Source organism: Poeciliopsis prolifica, unplaced genomic scaffold, assembly GCF_027474105.1.
Source record: "Poeciliopsis prolifica strain line A6 unplaced genomic scaffold, Auburn_PproV2 SCAFFOLD003, whole genome shotgun sequence".
NCBI classification, from domain to species: domain Eukaryota; kingdom Metazoa; phylum Chordata; class Actinopteri; order Cyprinodontiformes; family Poeciliidae; genus Poeciliopsis; species Poeciliopsis prolifica.
Window position 1 is genome coordinate 10,206,229 of NW_026562378.1, and position 14,957 is coordinate 10,221,185.

General features: G+C 38.4%; 1 protein-coding gene across 1 annotated transcript; it reads right to left on the bottom strand.

The window, feature by feature from the left end:
* Positions 1 to 9,409: 9,409 nt before the first annotated feature.
* On the bottom strand, positions 9,410 to 13,564 carry zgc:113307 (uncharacterized protein LOC553753 homolog). The gene is given in 5 exon segments (XM_055027200.1): positions 9,410 to 9,670; positions 11,212 to 11,529; positions 12,302 to 12,626; positions 13,225 to 13,534; positions 13,536 to 13,564. Coding segments are annotated over 5 exon segments (1,134 nt in total). The 3' UTR covers positions 9,410 to 9,518.
* Positions 13,565 to 14,957: the final 1,393 nt, after the last annotated feature.

A 14,957-nucleotide genomic window follows, 5' to 3' on the forward strand; every position in this document is an offset into this window, starting at 1 on the left:
ATTGTGTTAGGTAATACGCACATGTTTCCAGTATAAGACTCGCCTTCTTTGACAAAGGAATGCAGAATATAGATTTCTTAACAAGTCTTGTTTTCTCCTCACAGTTTAACCTGGACCACAAGCTGCAACATTTCAACCTCCTCTACTTTTCTTCTCTGTTTCAATGTAATAATGTTAAAGCAGAAAGATTTATTTTTGGAAAAAATTTATCAGATAATTTTGAATAATTTTCTTTACAATATGGGTTACTTTAGAAAATATCCTTTTGATGGATGATAAATTTGGGAAGTTTATATGAACTGAGCTCTTCTTTAACCTCTGCAGGTTTTGCATCCAATTTGAACCAAAAAGCTCTTGTTTTCTCATTTCCTGTCCACAGCTTTCAGATTAATAACAAAATAATATAAAGACTAATTTGTCTCTGCGTTTTCTATTAAAAATGAACTGAAATGAGTTTTCAGTGCATTCGGGAAAACAGAGAGAAGAGTCAGCACAAACAGCATGCATAAAAGCTAAGTGTGTGTTCAGCGAGGATGCTGGAGGTCTTCATCTTCCCTGTAAACAGGCCTGTAAAAATGCAGCTAACAGCTTCCTCAGTCATCCAGCCAAAACCACAATGCCTTACAATATTGCATCAGATTTCAGTTCTCCTGTCTAACAACAAACAGATTCTTCACAGAGCCAAGATGCCAACTCATCACCAATCGTTCATTCAGAACGGAAAAGAAAATACTTTTTATTTATCCAAATCGGTAGGACAAGAAAGTTTTAGCCACGCAATCGATAATATCAAACGCAGCTGATGAAACAGCTGAATTACCCAAAATCCCAAACTGAATCACATTGATGAAGAAAGAGCTACAGCAATACTTTACTCCTTTTTTCCGCTTGTCAAGACTCGCCTGTATCAGCAAGGGTGTGTCTGAACAAGCAGTCATGACACGACACACACCAGAGACAGAAAACTAAAGTTATTTATTGCCAACAGAACCAAGTTTCACCATCTTCGTTCAGCTAAAGGACAGGAAAATTATTAACAGCAGTCCTCCTGCTGTTGGACTTTTTTACAAGTTCGTTGAAGGAATATCCCATCATATTTGGTAGGCAGCAAAGTCCGCTGTGAGAGGTGGCTGGTTGAGGAACAGACAGAATAACATGACACTTACTTTTGTTTTTTACTTCTTTTTTGCCGACACAAACTACTCTGATTTTGCACATTACTGCTTGAGTGAGGAGAATAAATCCTCCCTTTTTGTGTATATTTTACCTACAGTCATATTCAGAAAATTTGAATATTATTGAAAAGTTTATCCACTCATAAACTCAGTGCACCAAAATAAAAAACACAACATATATGTTAATTACACGCAAACTGATGCTGTCATTGTTTTTATTTGTTTATGACAATTTTCTGCTTCCGTCTCATGAAAACAAGATCAATATTAGAATCAGATCAATAATGAAAAAAAACATAAATATATCATAAAACAAATGTTTAAGACTTGCTTTTCAAGAGGTACTTTTAATCTGATCTATAAACCTCATCAGAAAGCATTTTTAATTGATTGAGTTACTGCAAATACTTGTAAACTAGATGCAGCATAAGACTAATTTATATTAGTGCTATACTGATTGCTTTTAAGATTTACTAATCTTATTTAAGCATAATCAAATTCAGGTTACAAAATATTGAAATATTGAAATTTTACCGTGATCTTTCCAAACACAAGAACTCCATTTAAAGCCTTGTTTTTTTGTTTATGCATCTTTGTTGTTTCTCCAGTGAAACACTGAATGAACTGACTGCTCTGAAACCTTCAGCTAGAAGAGAAATGCATCCCCTGTCTGCACGCGGCACAGACCCAACATCATTGAGGTGAACTGGAACTTTCATAGAGAGCCAGAACTCATGACCCAATGTCACAAATGCTCTCTTGTCTGAATTAAAGCCAATCCCAGTTACATAATGTTTATTTTTGGTAATTTAGAGGTGGGGTGAATCTAACAGGCAGCCACACAGTTCTTACTTCCCTTACAGACACAAGAAAACAATAAATCCCCATTTGTTGTCAAAATGATGACCTGTTGAAATTAACTTTGCAGGCTCTGTTTTCTTTTCCATTAAAACAATCTGTGTATTGCTTTGTGTCCACTCACAAGAACGTCTGTCATAATCACTCGACTCACACACACGAGGCATTTAGCTGACAAGGTCACTCCTTCTTGAGCCTGAGGACAAACACACAGTTTATTGTGGAGAAGCATCATAGGTGACCCACCTCACCCTGGACGGTCACTTTTCTCCACCTTTCCTTCAGGCAGACTGAGAACAGCATGACTAACAGACGTCTCAGTTCAGATACACTTTGTACTTTACATTTTTAGATTCAGATTCAAAATGCCTGTTTCCAAGCAAGGCCATAAATCCCATCTCATTATTGGGGGGGACCATAAACAGAAACATTTCTTAAGAGCAATTTGGGGGCGGTCGGCAAAATTACAGTGACACGTAATGCAGGATGTGGTTTATAAAGTTTTTCAACACATTCAAGCTGCAGGACCAAAAATGACTAGTAATGCACATCAAATGTGTGTTTTTCTCAGTGAACAAAATGTTGAGAAGTAAAACTAAAATTCAAATGTTGCTTAGATATGAGTCAGTGTTCAGTCTGACTGATCTAATCTCTGCCACACCTTTACAGATAGTTATATTGTTTTTATTTGACTAAATTCACATTATTGCTATACTGAGTTGTTTACATTTTCTGGTATTTTCTAAAATAATAATGTTTTTTTTTTTATTGTTAAATAAATTTAAAATTTAAAGTTAAAGAACAAATCATACTAATAGTTTGCAGTTATTGTTTGTCAAACAGATACAAAGCGCTGCTTGTACAAATGTTGACACTCCACTGTAGACGCCGCCATTATTCTGAATATGAATAATATGGATTTTATAAACAGAGCAATATGGAGGGGCAAAAATGCACAAATGATACCTGTTGTCTAATGGTTAATTTATCATAAAATTGTGACTGATTTCCACTACTTGAGGAATCCTGACATGGCTGTGTGCATAAATGTGAATGAGTTGCCATCCTTTTTGGGGAAACAAAGAAGCTAGAAATATGAGGTGATCTCCAGATCAAAGACCCTGAATACAAGGTGAGTTTCTGAAACGGCAAAAGCCTGACTTTTTTTGTGCTTTCAGTGCTTTTTAAAAACTCACTTGTCACACTGAGGGAGTACTTTATTTAGTATCACTAAATTGATTAAATACAAAGGAGTGAACTAGCAGCTTCCTTTTTTTCAGTGTGAGAAAAAACTTGGATATTTATGGGGATCGCTCTGTTCAGGGACAGGCCAACAAAAACCCGGTACAGCCCCTGTTTTCTGGGACAAGTTGGCCAGAATTAGAACCTTTCAACATTTTTCATAAAAGGAATCTAATGATTTTTCAATTAGTTCAAATGCACAAAGATGGCTTTGCTTTTATGAAAAATGTCTTGAGTCTGTAGAGGATGCAAAACATAGTTAGTTCTCCTGCTTTGTGCTCCTGTATGTAGACGTGACGACTCCACAGGGAGCTTCACGGCTGAATGTTTGGACTGTAGTTTCCAGGGTAGAGTTTAGTTCAGAAGAGAGGAATGGCCAGAACGTTAATGATTCCACCAGATAGCTTAATTTTGCACAAAGAAAAAAAACATCTGTTTTTCCAGTATGTTTACAGAAAATGACTCACATAATCTAAGAATAAAATAAATATGTTATTTCCTTGGGTGTTTAAAACAACCAGAAGGAATATGTTGGATGGACGTGGCAGGCTGAGGCCATCTGGTAACCCGGCCTGCAAGAGGACATCAGAGACTTTGGGATCTTCTTCTGCAGTGTGAGATGAAGTCACACAGTCACCAGGGGAAGGCTGCTGGGGAGTGAGGGCTGGAGCATGCAGTGCTTCATTATAATTACCTAACCGTTGCTTTTTTCTGCAGTCTCTGCCATGTGTATGCAAAAACTTTGCCTGTAGGTTAAACCTGACTTGTACAGAATATCATGGCTAGCACTGCCAAAACAGCTGCATAGTTTTCATGTTTATGCAAGTATTTAAGTTTCTTTCCACGGTCCAAAAACACTCATGTCGGGTTACACTGTAAATGCAAACAAGGCATTTAATGGAAAATAATAAATTGATTCAAATCAGTTGCCATCAAATTGCTATCAACACTTATGTTTAGTAAGTTAGTTAGAACTGAATTTATGGTTGAAAAATCTCAAGTTTTGAGCTGGATTCATTTTGGAAAAGTCAGTTTTAAGTAACTATTTAGCTATGAGTGAAATGTAGCCACTTTTAATCAATCACTTCTGCGTCTCAGAACAAAGTGCTCTAAGTGTTAAAACTGGCAATAGCTGGCTTCATAATGGATTGAATTAGTGGATTTTTATAATGTGTCTTGCATGTTGACCACTGGGGTAATTCAATGAGTACTTTGAAAAATTCATTGCATACAGGCTGATCCACACTACTTGAAGCATTTATTAAGTTCATTTTGATGATAACGTGCTGCAGCATGGTGGCAGTTAGCCAATGCCTGGTCCCTCTTATCTGTGCAGGTTCATGCAGGTCTGGCGTTTTCTCCAAGCTACTAGCACAATAATCCACTGAAGGTTGTGGTTATCGTTTCTGCTTGTGGGTTGTTTTCAACAACACTTTTTCCTTCCACCAAATTCTCTACTGACATGGTTCCTGTGATCTGCCTATAGTACAGTATTATCTTAATATGCCCTGTTTTAACACAACTCATGTAGATGGGTGGATTATGGACAAGGTCTTGGGGAACTTTATAACATGCAGCGCTTAAAATTTTGTCAATTAACAGAGCTGTATAGGTGCAGGAAAACATCTAAAATGTATAGGAGACAAGAGTTTAAGGACCACAAAACCACATTCCTGATTAACTCATAATTTGGAAGTTAATTAAACTACCCTGTTGGACAAATCAAATATTATTTGGAAAAAGGAACCAAAGAGAGCTTGTGTTTAAAAACACAGCAAAAACTAAAAAAAACACTGCAGGAAGATAAATAACTGCTCTTTGGTCAGTCACAGGGTCTTTCGTCTGAACTTTTCTCCGTCCTTCATGACTTCATGACGCCTAGCAGACTGTTGGCCATTAATGGAACAAACTGGTTAATGGTTGATGCTCGTCCCTCTCAGGCTGATGTCTGTGTATCTCCTGTCTCTGGTAATAGCGGCTCCAGACACAAGACAACGCTGACCAGAGGTTTTAAGACATGGTGTCACCTGGAAAATATGGTAGTAAACCTGATATTAGAACATGGCACACCCAGAAACACACATGCAGATGTCTTGTGGCTGGTATAATTTTGAAGGGGTTTTGAATAAGTTTTTTTTTTTTTTGTACAGAGTTTTATTCTTAAGACTTCCAAAAATATTAGAATTAAAAAGTGAAAACATTTTGGTATGTATGCATAGTTTTTTGCGACTACCAACATTATTTTATTTGCCAAATGCCAGAATGAAAAGTAAAAGAAACAGTTTATTGCTATGTTTGAAGTCGGATATTTATGCACACTAAGATTACAATCTGGGACAGTACAGGCGATAAGGTCATGACTTTGTGACCTTTGGATAGGTTAACTCACAATGTTTAAGTTAAATGGAGGCAAACCTGTTAATGAATTTTAATCCAGCATCTCAAAAACACTCCTTCCTGTTGTGACGTTATGGGAAAATTGGAAGGATTTAACTAATAGGAAAACTCCATAAGTCTGGGTCATCCTTGGGAACAATCTCCAGATGCTTCTGGTTTCTCTGCTCAATTATTTACACTTGTATATAAAGCATGGGAATGTCTAATGGAGCCATATAAAAACTAAATGGGTTTTATGTCTTAGAGATAAACACATTTTGGTCCAAAGTGTGCATCAGTTGCAGTGCAAAAGCAAACTACCTTGTTCTCTATAATGGTAAAAAAAAAAATTGTCTTCATTAACAAAAAGGCCAATTACAGCAAGGAAGCTGCCATTTCCTGAAAAAAAAAAAAATATATATATATATGCATAAAAAAAGCCAGCTTTCCTTTGGGTATTGTCTGTAGTCTCGTGAAACTGAAGTTAAGAGTGTTTGGCCACAATTATTATAATTACTTTTCAACAGGAAATGGGGAAGCTCTGTCCCAGCTGTGATGTGTGGCAGCGTTATGTCATGTGGTTGGATTTTATTGTGGAAAGAAAAATATAGAAGCAACATCTTAAAACAACAGTCAAGAAGTCAAAGGGACTTTAAATACACAATTACTCTAAGCACGTAACCAAATTAGTTCCAAAGTGGATTAAGCACAAAAAAGGCAACTCAAAAAAGTTGTACTCTAAATGTCATAGAAACTTTCCATTATTATTTTGGCATTAAGCAAATATAAATATTTTTGATCATTCTGATTCATCTGAAAAAGGAAAAGCTTGTTATGTGTATTTTTATGTAGTGTAACTAAATGTTTGTTAAATATTTATGAATGGTTTAGTTTGTCATTTGTACAAATCTTTTATTCCTTTTTTTGTAATTATGTGTCATGAGAAAAGCAACACCAGGGCTTTTATGATATTTATTATTCTTATCTGGATTGTATCCAAAAGTACTATATACTATAAATGATTTCATGACTGAACACCTTTTATGTGGACAAATGGCCCATCAGGTATAAATGTAGCTGCTCTCTTCAGGTCAGTTGACATTAAACTTTGAAATACATGTTATCATCCAAAAACATTGTCAAAATTATCTTTTGCCTTTTCACTTGTTTTGCAAATATAAAAAACATGTGACACTTGTAATGTTTAATCTCCATTTGGCCAGTTTTTCCTCCTCAAGCTCAGTTTGTCTGACTTCACATGCCCTGCTCCTCTGCTGCTCACGTCTCTGGACCAGCGCCACGTCCCCTCAGTTTGGACCGTTTCTGGCTTCATCCCAGTGATTCTCAATTACTGGGCTTGGCAACTCCTGTCCCCTTCACCTTCATAATGAAAAGCACGCTGTTTTCAGTTTTACTGACGCTGGCTCGCACCCAAATGCTGTATTTGAGCCTTTGTAATAGTTTCTTTGACATTGTTTCACCTCTTCCCAACTTATGCTGCAACATAAAACCTGTTCAAAATTATATGACTTTGACTGTTAAAGCAGAAATATAATTATAAGAAATATTAAAAATGTTTAAGTTCCGCAGGAATACTTTGGATGGACATTTACATATCTGTGGAATTGAACCTGGTCCCATTTATGTAATGTCTGAGCAGCGGTAATGGGACACAGCAGCAGCTCTGGCTTTAAATCTATGAGGAAAAAAGAACATTTAAAAGCTAGGAAACCAAGTAATTTGTTACATGGAGCAAACTGTACCTGACCCGTACAGGCCGTGTTCCACCAAAGGAATAAAAGGAAAGATTAGAACGTTATGAGACCCGGTTTCATAAAAAGTTTATCTGTCCAGTGACTTCATCTGGAGGGGATAAATAATGGCTCTCAGTTTGAGTTTGTTATGTAAAACTGGCCGTTGGAGCAATTCAAGCTGAAGTGGAGCGTGGAAACCAAGCGTCTCCTCTGCTGTGAGAAAAATGTAACCTTCTTCAAAAGAGCAGGAGATCTTAGGCTGAGAGAGCGAAACCACTTAAACCGTGTGAATGTGTCGGATAAGATGGAGCTGGCAGCCCAACATGTTTTCCAGTTAGCTACTGCATGAACCAGAGCTTTTACCAATGGTCTCCATATTAAATCCTTCAATAAAAGTAATTCATTGATGACAAGAAACATAACTTCTTTATTAATTTCTCTACTTTCTCAACATTAAACTGAAGACACAAACATTTATTATATGAACAAATTACTCCAAAATAACAACTAAAATTATTGTAGACATGCAAATGTGAATGTTCAAATTTTGGGTCAAGTGCTTGCTATTTTCTTGATCTTAAAAATAATTATTTTCTGTTTTCCCTGAACACAGCAAGTTCAGTAAATGGTTTTGAGTAAAAGTTACTGGACGTATAATGTCCTGATTCATGAGAAATTCAAATGAAAGTAAGAAAACATGAGCAATAAAAGGCTACTGCTCTGTGGCACCTCTTATTTTACGTTTGTACAACATTTTTCATTTGTTTGCATATTGTTTGAAAAGCTTCATACCAGTGAAAAACATTGAATTGAGAGGCTGCAGGTGGGAAGGCAGAGCAAAATTCATTTCAGGTTAATTCAGAGTATTTAAATAGAGCCAATTCACAACAAATGTCTCATGTTATGTAATCATACGTTCTAGTTATCAAACAGCACCGTTAATTAGAGTAGATTGACAAATTTCTGTCTAAGGAAACCCAGCAAATTACACCAAGTCACTGACCTGCAGAATTCACTCCTCCTGGAAAAGTATGTAGCATAAACTTATTTATTGTTGAAAAGTCCCCCATCATAATCACAAATTGTCTTTTCAGATTCAAGTCAGGACTCAGGTTGGGCCGCTCCAAAACCTCAACTTTACTTCTGCTTATAAGAAACATGTTTCCAGAATTAAAATATGACTTTAGTAGATAAATCCTGTTGCTATCTAAGGTGACACAAGCAGAATATGACACTAATTTTACAAGTGGAAGTGTGAGTTATCTGATTAAAAAAGAAATATCGATAGTAATTTAATCATAATTTAATTCTTCTGGGTCTTTGAGACTTTGGCACCAAACATTTAAGGCTGAACTCTGTGCAACTTGAGTGATTCTGAATCTTTTGTCAAAATCAAGTCTCTCGTTTATCATGACATCAATGCCAGTCGATCAACTTGATTATTGTGCCTCTTGTGATACCACTGACCCAAATACAAACTAGAATCAACTTTTTTCCTGCTTTCTAAAATGTTTATAACTTCTGAAATCTTATCATTAACAAACATTAAGCTTTGTTTTGCCCTCTGTCGACAGTAAACCTGATAAATACAGTTTTACACCGTAACAACGTAAATCACAACTCGCCCCTCTGTGTCATGAAATGGTGAAGTGGAGATGGTGAGGCAGACGCTGGAGACCCAGGTAGGTGAATGGTGAGTAATTTAATGAAAATAAGTCCACAAAAACACAGAGTCCGCGGCCAGGCAGCACGGCTGAGCGGAAGCCAGGGCTCAACGCCGGTAGCAACTGGTCATACAGGCGGCTAAACACACAACAGCAGACAGAGGCAAAAGTACGACAAGGACCCGAAGAGGAACAGAGGACACAGGAGGGACTAAATACACTGAGGGTAATCAAGGGAACAAGACACACCTGGGAACAATCAAGGGGAAGACAGGACAACGAGGAGAACTCAGGACACAGAAACTCAGAATTAAACACAGAAAAACACAGAACCTGACACTCTGATTTCAAGCTTTAATGTGATGACATGATCAACAAGCTGAGGTGCTTCAGCACCTGTCCGGGTCCGAGGGGTACACCATGTACTCGTGTCGAAGTTATTCTCCGAGTCAGATGAAAATTCTCTGCAGCACTCGGAGGCAGTGTACCCAATCAGGGGGGAGCTGGTGGCGTGCCATTTTGTTTCCATCCAGGCGTAGGATCTTCATCCGGGAGTAGGACAGAGGCCCTACCTCCCTGCAGAAACTGCTCACGTTGAACTCTGTAGAAAACAGATGGCATTATTCAGATGGTTACTTTATAGTTTGAAACTCGTTATCCTCCCCAGGGTGACGGTCGGCGATCTGTCAGGTCATTGTTTATATTTGGCGGAGCGTCAGTTTCACACTGAAGCGTTTCTTTTCCATGTGTGACCCCCTAAGTTCGACTAACTCAGACATATTATGCAATTTGTCTGTCAAAAACAGCCTGCTGCAGTCTGGTCCTCCACTCACAGAGTCTGCATTTACCATTAGAGGTCTCAGGTGCAGGGGTGAAAAAAGAAGCAGTGGAAACTACTCAACCCATTTCCTTCTTAACCCACTGCAGAGCTTCTTCCAGCCCACTCTGTTGGCCTCCGTCAGGAGGAGCTCTGAGACAGTGAGGTGTTTTCATGCCGAAGGTTTTCTGTTGGCTGTCTGTCTCATTAGGATAAAGTTCCTTTGTTCTTTGCGAAAGCAGATTAAAAAACCAGAGCACATTTTTATCTTTGCCAGAACTCACTAACAACTCACTATACAACTCCTGCTATTGTAGAGTCTCGCAAAAATATCCTTACTTTTTAAATTTTGTCACATTAAAATCACAAACTTCAACTTATTCTGTTGAAATTTTCTGCAAATACGCCTCTGAAAAGTGTGTTGTAAGTACGTTTTGAGCCCCTCGAGTAAATACGTTGTGGCGTCGCCTCTGGTTGTCATACGGCGTAATAAAGGGACCCAAGAGACCACTTAAAATGATCGGTTTCTCTGATTTTACTCTTTATGTGTATATGTTTGCATAAAATAAACTTTGTTCTTTTATTTTATGTACTACTGACCACATGTCTCTGAAATTCCAAGCAAAAATGTTGTATTTATTTGCAGAAAATGAAAAATGCAACAAAAAAGCAGTGCTTTCAGATAATGCAAAGAAAACAAGTTCATATTCATTTAGAAACAATACTAATGTTTTAACTCAGGAAGAATCCAGACATGAATATTTGGTGGAATAACCATGAGGAGCCTCTGTCCTTCTTTACAATTATATACTTGTGATGTCTACATAAAACCCCAATAAACAGGATCATGTGAAAAAGTTCAAAGAGCAGAAATACTTTGAAATGCTCTGTCGGAAGTCTTGTCAGGCAGATTTTGGCTCCTGGAGATTAATGCACCATCAAACCAGCTAAAGCAACAGGGAGCAGACAGATAAACAGATTGGGGAGGGGAGCAGCTTCAGCTTCTGCTCCATCTGGCGCTCCTACGTCTGAATCTCTCCCAGATGTTCTCATACCCTCTCCCTGCTTTTAACCTACTTTCCTCACGTCCAACCAATTAATATTCAGTCACTTTTCTCCCCTTTTCCACCCTTTTCTTACATCTTTGTCCCAACTTTCCTGCCATGCAGCCCAAACTCCTCCCACATTCATATGCAGCAACATGTCTGCAAAGTGCTGACGCTGCAAACAGTTTTTTGATACATTTTCTCCCTCTTTGAGTCGCAGCTTTAATCAAAGCCTCTGTGTTCATGATGCATGTGTGTATCAAGGAGTCAGCACATTACCTTGAATGTTATTGGCCTCCAGGTAGAGGTACTGCAGGGTTACTGGAACCGTGGGGGTGGTGGTCAGCCTGTTGTAAGAGAGGTCCACCTCCACCAGGCTGGAGTGGTTAAAGGCCTGTGGGTGGACGCTGCTGCTCTGCAGGCCGCAGTGGCTGAGACGCAGATACTTCAGATTGAAAAAACCCTCAAAACTGCCCTCGTCCAGCCCAGAGAAGTTGTTGTAGGACAAATAAAGCTGCTGGACAGAGGGAGGTAAATGGCTGGGGACAGCTGAGAACAAATTTCCACTGATGTCCAACAGATTCAGCCTGATGAGACCTAGAAGACAGAAGAACGTCTTCACACACATGCAGGAGTAAAACCAGACAAAATGTGATTTGTTATCCCGAAGGAAGATGAGAACAGATGAGAAACAAACAGACTTAATTTATTTTATCCTTTTTTGCTTTTACTGCAGATATAAAACATGCATTAAATACCCAACAAGTCTACAAACACTGCAGAAGATATACTGTAAATGAAATATTTCAGTGTTTTTGAGAGTGGTTTCAGTTAAAAGGTTATGCATGTTGTTCATTTCTTATTTATGATGAAGTAGGAAATTAATTTAACATCTTCACAGGGTAAAAATCCAGATGACTTATTAAAAATAAAGAGTAAAAAATATCCTCTGTCAATGAATGATGAGATAGCGCTCCAAATTAATTTTGCTGATTTATTTCTCTAATGTGCAGAAATAGATGCACAATATTAGAAACTGCTGACCTTTATGTTTTCTGAATTTATTAGAAATGTTTAATTTCTCATCTCTGGATCTTTTAACCTTATCAGCCCAATTTCTGTCAGATTAAACCATCTGCACCTACCAACATTTGCAACAGAAAAATTTAATGATGAGCTTTGCCGACCAAAGTTTTGTGATGTTTGATTAACATTTCAGTAAAATGAAAAATAATTTATTGATTTAATTCTGAAACCCTAATAGTTTCTTCAAATTTTGCTTTTTGAATGCATTTTGGATTTGGGGCTGGTCTATTTCCCAGAGGTTGAGTCCACACGTACGAATAGCAGAACTAAAAAACGACCCCACCTTTAAGGTCACCCTCTGTGATGGTTTGCAGCCTGTTTCCCTGCAGCAACAGAAGCGTAAGATTCTGCAGGTTCTGGAAAGCTCCAGGGCTGATGCTGCTGATTTGGTTGTAGGCCAGCCGCAGCTGTTTGAGACCGGCCGGCAAGCCGCCAGGCACCGACGTCAGGTTGTTGCGGTTCGCGAAAAAGTAGCGCAGCTGAGTCTGGTTCTGCAGAGAGGCCAGCTCCAGTTCGTTGCTCTCCAGCTGGTTGTTGTCGATGATTAGCCAGCGCAGACCCGTAATATTAGCCAGGACCGGGTAGGACAGGGATGAGATCTTGTTGCCCTGGGAACAAAAGAAAATGCATCCCTAAAGATGCTAGATTTTTTTTTCTATTGCAGTTTAAGTTGTGAAAATGAACATGGCTCCTCAGTGACTCTATTGGTGAGGCTTTCAGTTTAAAGGTAAAAGGTTTAGATCTTTTTATATTAACCTTCCAGGTTCTGAAATGTTCACGGTACTTTGGCTCCTCTGCATAGTTTAAAACATGAACATCACCCAAACAGGACTTACCTATGCAAATTTTCTAAAAAAGGTATTTATTCATAAACATGATCTGTGTGTATGTTACTAATGTCAATTGATGCATTTTGAAATACTAGGGATTGTATTGAAAGAAATTCGCCACTGTCTAATGATTGCACTTGTGACAAAATATTTTACTCTAATTTTGTACATTAAACAGCTAAATTTAAATCTGCTGTATGTGCAATATTCAAATAATCTTTGTTTAACTTTGACTCTGCTCGAAGAATATTGTTTTTGTACAAGCATGATTGTAGACATCTTCTGGCAGTAGGGTGAGTTAGCAGGGAAAGAAGATTGGTGAATGGACAACATCATGGAAAAGGAATAAAATTTCTGCATTTCATTGTTATTTCACCTGTAAAAACAAGTACTGGGTTCTTTGCGGCAGGCCATGGGGGATGTTTTCAAGGCCTCTGCTGTCACAGTAGACGGATGTCGGCCAGTGGATGGGACAGTCACACTGCTCAGGACAGACCTGGTCATTGTTAGCTCGAAACCAGGCCGGGTCAATCCTTCCCTGCAGACTTAAAACGCTGGGCTCACCCAGCAGGCGGTTAATCCACAGAGGAATGCCTCCATAGTCCATATCAGTGACTAATGTGGCCCATGCAGAGTCGAGGTCACACAGCAGCAGCACCAACACGCCACAGAACAGGGCAGCCATCTGTCAATGAGTCAAACAAGAAAATAACCATTGATTAATGGTTTTGTCTCTGAGCCTGATGGTGAAAGTCAAGAAAAGTAGGTCATGTAACAGTTAAATAATTTCAAACCATTCCTGAACGTGGCTCATTTCTCATGTTACCAGCGTAGAAAGCATCAACAGAAAAGCTGATCAGAGTCGATGAGCGCGGTTCAGGATAAAAGAGCTATCATGGAAGTACAACTGTTAAGAGGCTGTAGAAGATTTAAGACTGACAGAGGAAACGTGTCTTCCATCAGAAAAGCAATTTAAACATAAGATGACAAAACGTGAAAATAGATAATCAAAGCTGCTCTATAATCTGGGACAGCAAATAATGGATTCAATGTTTCTTGTCTTGCCAGAGGAATATTGTGCAGTATTATGTAAAATCTATCTTTTTGAGCTTTATATAGTGTTTTAATGTCACTTGGGTGTTACACTAACACGCATGTTTGAGAAATCATTTGATCTCCGTGGCAAAATGCCATGGATGGACCTAGCTCTGCCTTCAAGACAAGTTTCCCCTTGGAGGGTTGATTTTCATGTTACACAGCACCCCTCCCACAGGACAGGTCACTCAGCTCCTTCAGACTAGCCAGCAACAATTAGCAGACACCTGACGGAACAGTGCATCATTATACAAACTACTTCTCAGTTCAACGCAGCTAAAAACGTACTTAAGAGGTTAGTAGAGGAGAGACAATGTGATGACTTTCTGAAGGTGGTGTTAGAAAGAGGAGGAGTTTCTGAAACAGAAAGGCGCTTAATCACAAAGTTCAGTTTCCTTTATAAATATAAATACAAGTATAAAGTATAAGTATAAATACAAATATACAATATTTCAAAACAAATGAAGTTAACAGTTGCTTGATTGTTCTATAAAGTGATACTATATAGCCGGAAAACACGTAATACTGCCCCTTTAAACAATCCAGATCAAATTATAATATTATGTACATCTAGAATATTATTACACAGAAGTACACATTTTCACATAGAACTGCGAGTCTCACTCTGAAGCCGAGGTTCAACAATTGTTATTAATCTGAAACGCTGAAAAAAAGACTGAAACATCGGTTTGAGTTGCAGTAGCAGACGGCTTCTTCAACATACATCGTCTATTAGAGGAAATACTGTAATAATTTCCTGATTGCATGGATGGTTACAGTAACATGCACACAGCAGTTTCCCTACAAGTTCACAAACAAAAAGTTTTTAAGCAGAGGTAATTTGCAGGAAAGGTTTGAACAATCAGGAACAAGAACTTGATTGACCTGATTGCACCACGCTGCTTTGCGGCGCAACAACTCAGAACGCTGTCAGGAGTTTACTGTAAAGACTCAAGCATGCATTGTAGTGGTGATCATTTCCAGCCACACAAAGAGGAAGCAGTGGCACAAGAG